Below are 6,729 nucleotides of genomic sequence, written 5' to 3'. Positions count from 1 at the left end.
GCTTGTTACCATCCTTAGAATCACCATTGTACTGGCCCCTTCATTTTCTTCAGATCCACTAACTTGCTTGCATTTTCTTTGCCATTTGCCCTCAATACCTTAGCCACCTTCCCCCACAAGAACCCAAATCATCCTGAACCTTTATCTTACCAATTCACCCATCCCGAAGACCCCCATCCACCAAACATGTTCAACCACTGGTGGTCTTCCAGTGGGTGGCAAGGCTCCCAAAGACAAAGTCACCCAATGCCCCTTCCTGTGTCCCTCCTTGATCTTCCCTACATGTCACACTAGCCTTTCTCATCTGCCCCTCCCCCTGGCCCCATGTCAATGATCTTGCCTTTTACTGCATAGAAATAAATTCTTACATAAAAATTTTCTCCTTTTGAGCTGAGCCCAAAGCCAAGTTGCATTCTGTACCCATCCTGACTCCCTGCCCACCAATTTCAGAGGTGAGTGACCCTACACCTGTTCTCTGGACCCAGTGCCTCCTGCCTGCTCCTGCTTTGTTACCATTCACAAGCTTGTCGTCTCTCTTCAAACTTACTTGAACTTTTATCTTTCTCCTTCAGAATAAACATTTGTCTGTCATCTGTAAAGAAGCCCTTCCTCTAGAATACATGCTCTTTTGCATGATCACAATTTGGCTTTCTCCTCCTCACCCCTCCCACTCATTTCTGAAGAGTCAGCCTACCTTGTCTGCCTCCACTTCCCCTTTCCTTTGCCTGACTAAAGCTGGCTCCTCCCACCCCACCACCAAATTCTCTCCACAGATGTCAAATCCAATGGAACCCTCAGCTGTGCTTAACCCTGACCATTCTCTGTCTTTGACATTTTCTTGCCTTTTGGGATACTCTGGATTTATCTAAAAGAGTAGAATAAACAGATGTCTTCAGGTGATGTAGGGGTAGGTGAGCTGAAAGACTTAGTTCAGGAGTTTGCATTTGGGGAGTGGTAGCATGACAGTTGTTAGAATTAAGATCTACTAGATTGAGTTTTGAGAACTGAATTCCTCTCTCAAGACTAATTTTGTGGACCCTATATCAAGCCAACTGATGACTTAATGATATATAGAAACAACCATAACAATACAGAGAATTTTTTATGATTTTATCTTATTGAAAAAAGTGCAATGAATACTGGATCACACTTTATGAACTTGTAGACAATGTTGGCATTTCTTCTCTTAGGTTATAATTAGAATTGGTGAAAATAGAATTCAAGTCAGGTGGGTCTCCCTCAGTATTCTCTAACAGCTAAGGCTTCCAACCTGCATTCATTCTATTCAGTAAAATGGAATTAATTTTTCATTACTAAAATATTACTTTTAAATTTTAGTATTATGCTTTTAAAGCACTATTTGGTGCATGGATGTATACTACCTATTGGCTATTTTCCTACTTTTGTACTCTTAAATATGTCCCCTGTCACCCTGCAAATGCTTTTAGGTCAAGACCCTTTTTGGGCTTCCCTGGTGGCGCAGGTGGTTGAGTGTAGCACTGTGAAGCTGTCCACAGCCTCTGCAGTACGGGTTCGATCCCAGCCAGCTGGTGAGATACCCGCACGCACGGCGTGGCAGACCTCTCCTGTCTTACCCGCTGCTCCTCTCAGCAGTGTATTTCAGTCAGTCTGCCTGTTCTGTTCCCCGCTCTGTCTCTGGTGAATCCTCTCAACCTCCCTCACATTTGGCTTGTACCCCAGTTTTTGTATAAATAAATCTTAAAAAAATTTTTTTAAAGAGCCCTTTTTAGTCTAATTCTCTTCTGTCTCCTACATTGCCTAGCATGGCATTGAACACTTGGAAAATGTTTTTTAAAAAGTTATTTAGTTAAGCAAGCATTTTAACTTTCCAAATTTCAATGGGATCTGAATGACTCCTGAATGTAATATATTATTCTAGGTGCAGAAGTGTAATATAGAAACTATTTAAGTTAATTGGATTTTATGAGCTGGAGGAGAAGCAGGAATACCTCAGTACCTAGTGAGGATTTAGCACAAAATTGAAATGGCCAGACACTCTCTTGTGTATGTTGTAGCAACCTAGATATAAAAGCCATAATCTCAAGGAATGTTCAGAGCTAATTTGGGCTTGCTTTACAGTAAGTCCTATAAACCCCTGTAGTTCAGTTCCTTTGCCCAAACATTCCCAACATTCTTGACTAGGGATAGCAGCTAGGTCTTTTGGGACCTTGGGTCAGGCCTTTCTCCAGACAGGTAAATAATCTGAAAAGAAAAAGAAATCTCACATAGGCCAGTGCCTTTTTTCCTACGTGTGTGGTTTCTCCACCAGCAAGAGTGATATTTAAAGGCTCCGACTCTCTTAGAGTCCATGATTCTCCTTCCTAAGGGTTATTTTGTTTCAAAAGAAAATTTCCACTTTTCTTATATAGACTGAGACACCTGCAGGAAAACCACTTTCTTTAAAGAAAATATGCTAGACTTTGATTGTAGGCATTGACTTCAAAACCGACTGATTAGAGTAATTCCTTGTTCCTTACAAATTGTGGCTGAAAGTTGACTGAGAGGGGGGGTCCATAAGTTAACCTACAAAGACAAGAGGGTCTTGAGCCCCCATTCTTGTCGTCGGTCTCCCCCCATCCCGGCCAAAAGAGGAGTCAAAATCTGAAATCTTCGCGTCTTCAGGACCCACGGTGCAAGTCCTCTGTGGGCCTCTGTGCTGGAGGCTGCGCCTCCCTTGATTTCGGAAAAGACTGGCCCAGGCGCTCTGGAGGGTAGTACCTGAGCAAGGTATGACCCACTCAGAGGCAGCCTGGGGCTGCCACTCACTTGGGGGAGGAGCTGACACCCGAGTCACCCCTCCCAAGAGGAAACCTGAGCCGGGGTGCGCCAGGTGAGGCCAGGCACGCCCACCCGGCTCACCTCGGAAGAGGCGGGGATCCGACTTCCATTACCGGCCTGGGCGGAGCCGGCTGGGATCACCTGGGCCGAGGCGGAACTGCCGGGTCCGGCCTCTGCGACGCACAACCAGAAACTAAGAGTCACCTGTGCGGGGGCTGGAGGCGGGACCACAGCCAAAGTTCACCTGGGCCTCAGGGAACCTGACCCGGCGTAGCCCCGGAATCGCCCAGTGCGGAGGGGTGGGCGCCCCACGCTGGGCCCAGCCGAGTGACCCTCCGTCCGTCGATCGGTGCGTGAGTCCCGAAGCTGCCGCCATGACCTGGAGCGCCACGGCGCGGGGCGCGCAGCAGCCGGACAACACCGCCTTCATGCAGCAGCGCCTCCCCGCCTGGCAGCCGCTGCTGTCGGCCAGCATCGTGCTGCCGCTGTTTTTCTGCGCGGGCCTGGCCTTCATCGGCCTGGGCCTGGGCCTCTACTACTCCTCCAACGGCATCACGGAGCTGGGGTACGACTATAGCGGCTACCCCGGGACCAGCAACTGCACGGTGTGCGCCGAGGCCCCCCAGGGCCGCGCGCCGCCGCCCCGCTGCACCTGTGCCTGGTACTTCACGCTGCCCGAGCTCTTCCAGGGCCCCGTGTATCTCTACTACGAGCTCACCAACTTCTACCAGAACAACCGGCGCTACGGCGTGTCCCGCGACAACTCGCAGCTGAGTGGGGTGGTCAGCTCGTTGCGCCACCCGGCCAACGAGTGCTTCCCCTACCAGTACAGCGCGGCGGGCCTGCCCATTGCGCCCTGCGGTGCCATCGCCAACAGCCTCTTCAATGACTCCTTCTCGCTGTGGCACCAACGCTGGCCCGGCGGGCCCTACGTGGAGGTGCCCCTGGACCGCACCGGCATCGCCTGGTGGACCGATTACCACATCAAGTTCCGCAACCCGCCCCTGGTGAACGGCAGCCTGGCGCTGGCCTTCCGCGGCACCGCGCCCCCGCCCAACTGGCACCGGCCGGTGTACGAGCTCAGCCCCGACATCAACAACACCGGCTTCATCAACCAGGACTTTGTGGTGTGGATGCGCACGGCCGCGCTGCCCACGTTCCGCAAGCTGTACGCGCGCATCCGCCATGGCAACTATTCAGCCGGGCTGCCCCGAGGCTCCTACCGGGTCAACATCGCCTACAACTACCCGGTGCGCGCCTTTGATGGCCAGAAGCGCATCATCTTCAGCAACATCTCGTGGATGGGAGGCAAGAACCCCTTCCTGGGCATCGCCTACCTGGTTGTCGGCTCCCTCTGCATCCTCATGGGTTTCGTCATGCTGGTCGTCTACATTCGCTACCAGGACCAGAACGACGAGGACGAGGACGAGGAGTGATGCCCCCTTGCTTTCCTGCAAACTTCCTGCTGGCCAAATTCCAGGCGTGTCCTGCTTTCCCTGGTGGTTGTGGATAGGGAGGCCAGGGAAAGGAACTTCACTCAATTGGGGGTACTTACTTGCTCGGGTGTTTGGACTGCAGAGGGAAACATCCTTGCAAATTCCCCCCATGTCCTTCAAGACTTAATCAAATTGACATGTTAGTCTTGAAAAGGCTCTAGCATTTGAAAGCAGAAGGGACGATAGAGACTTAACCAACCCTTATCTGATGAACAGACTGAGACCTAGGGGTGCTAAAAATCGCATTCAAGATCCGACTGTCAGTCATTGGACTCGAGAGCCATTACCACTGCAGTCCAGTGATTTTCTTTTCTTTTTTGGGGGGAGGGCTGTGCGTGGCAGAGAAAAGCCCACAAGTAGCCTGCTGCTATCTAGAGGGGTAGGAGAGGATATATTTGTTTAAAACGTGCATTGACTAGGAGGCATCACCCCCCAGCAATTCGAACACACAAGAAAGGCTGGATCAAGACCTTTGAGGCTGCGTTTAACCATCTGGAGATCATGCCGATATTCCCATCAATTTGGGAATCACTGCCCTGAACCAGGGAGCATTTTAGATTGTGAAAATATGATCAATATATGTATGTGGAGTAATTTTATTTAGTATGAATGTTTGATTGAGCAGCTCAACAGCCCAACCGTTCTTCATGTTGGATAAAAGAATTCATTATTTTTTTTTTATTGTGTACTTGAGAGCAACCATGTATTCTGTCATTTTTACAGTATTTAGTCCACTGCTATAAGACTTTAAATGAGACTGTGACCTCTAAGGTATTCTGATTAAATCAGTAAATATGGCTCCAGGCCCTATTCTCTGGATTTTTTAAAGAGAATAAAGGTTGTGTTTGTCTTACCTTTGTTATCATGTTTGCTTAATTCTTCTGAACCTTGATCTTAAAGGCACAAGCATTATCAACCACTTTGCTCATTTGTTATTACCAAATTTATATTGCAGTAAGATAATCATCTTTCAGAGTAAGGCTCAGTTAAAAAGTGAACTCAGTCTTTCACTGTTAACTTCTTAAATCAGAATTGGAACTTATATTAACATCAACATGTAGTGTGAATTAAACAATCTTCACCTATTGTTTGAATTTGGTAATATGGAGTAAATTTAAAAATTTGAATACTCAACGTTATTACAGAATGTGATTATAGCAGTCAGCAGTTTTCTCCTTTTCCATATTTTACTAGGAATGTAAATTTAAGTTATTTGTTGGATACTTTGGCCTACAGAGCGGTATAAGATTTAAAAATTAAAAATGAAAACATTTCCCTATATGGTAGCATTTTGTCTGGATTTTGTCTGGATTCTAGCTGGGCTTGAATTTCATGGTGTCCTGTAAGTGCTTCCTAACTAATGTGTCTTCTGGAATGAGAAAGAAAAGGGTAAACTTCAGTGATCAGACTAAAAATGTGCTTTGATCTAACTTATAAAATAAACCACAAACAAAAGAGAAATTAATGAGGTCAGGAGTGTTAGGGGGAAAGGATGTCCTGAGATAAGTCCTTTTAAGCGCGCGGGTGAGGACCCACAGTCAGGCACCCCGTTTTGTATCGGGGTTGCTCTACAACAGTTGGGTTGCTCTACAACAGGAGGAATATTACAAGAATATTACAAAGCAGAATATTACAAGAAAGATTTTCCAGGTATCTCCACAATCATATCAACTAAACCGTTCACTAAGAGATCTTTAAAAATCAGAGACAGAATAATCCGGGATTTCCTTTATAACCACAGCCCTTTCTGCCCTACTTTAAGTCTGTTGCCCTCTTGCTGTCACTGGCAATCTTGACAATCTTAAGTTCTCAAAGAGAGCTATCAGTAGAGTTGCAATGTAATCAAGTTCTTACGCCCTTGCATATAAGTCATCAGTTACTTTAATAATAGTAAATTCCCTCTTCATTTTCATCAGGCATTTCTCTGCACCCTAGTTTCACTTTCTGTAGCTAAACCATAGCTGATTGATTTTACATAACAAAATTTTTAAAAAGTTTCAACTTCAATTTGTTCCCTGTGAGAATTTCTTGGTTCTCTTCCCATGAAAACAATAGGTTTAAAAATGTCATGAAGAAGATCTTTGTGAATCTGACCGAAACACATTAAGATCCTAAAGAGATCTTACCTGAGAGCAGTACTTTGTATAAATAATCTGCTAAAATTGTGAACAGTGTTGAATCTAGGTATACAGCCATAATTACTCTGATTAAGACTAACATGTATTCAGGGAAAAATTCTTCCCCACTGAAATGACACCTGGCATTATGGTTGCCACCTTGATGATACTCATGTAAATTAGGTAACTGCAATGTTCCTTTATTTCACTCATGGGGCAAGCAGCTCACCACAGACTGAAAAATCCTGAAGTCATGAAACCGACATAGATGTATGGGGGTGCAGAGATAGGAGGAGGAAAATTAAAAAAAAAAAAAA

At 46.3% G+C, this 6,729-nt stretch overlaps 1 protein-coding gene across 1 annotated transcript; it reads left to right on the top strand.

Annotated features, from left to right (window-relative positions):
• The first annotated feature begins 3,163 nt into the window (after positions 1 to 3,163).
• Positions 3,164 to 5,132, top strand: TMEM30B (transmembrane protein 30B). The gene has a single exon (XM_037501978.1). It carries the CDS (start codon positions 3,174 to 3,176, stop codon positions 4,233 to 4,235), a length of 1,062 nt encoding a protein of 353 aa, XP_037357875.1. The 5' UTR covers positions 3,164 to 3,173; the 3' UTR covers positions 4,236 to 5,132.
• The last annotated feature ends 1,597 nt before the right edge of the window (positions 5,133 to 6,729 follow it).

Source organism: Talpa occidentalis, unplaced genomic scaffold (genome assembly GCF_014898055.3).
Source record: "Talpa occidentalis isolate TD23 unplaced genomic scaffold, MPIMG_talOcc4v2.1 talOcc4.11, whole genome shotgun sequence".
NCBI lineage: Eukaryota > Metazoa > Chordata > Mammalia > Eulipotyphla > Talpidae > Talpa > Talpa occidentalis.
This window is presented reverse-complemented; position numbering and strand designations above follow the sequence as displayed.

Coding starts and splice junctions, on each gene's coding strand:
- TMEM30B (XM_037501978.1), top strand. CDS start 3,174: ATGACCTGGAGCGCCACGGCGCGGGGCGCGCAGCAGCCGGACAACACC.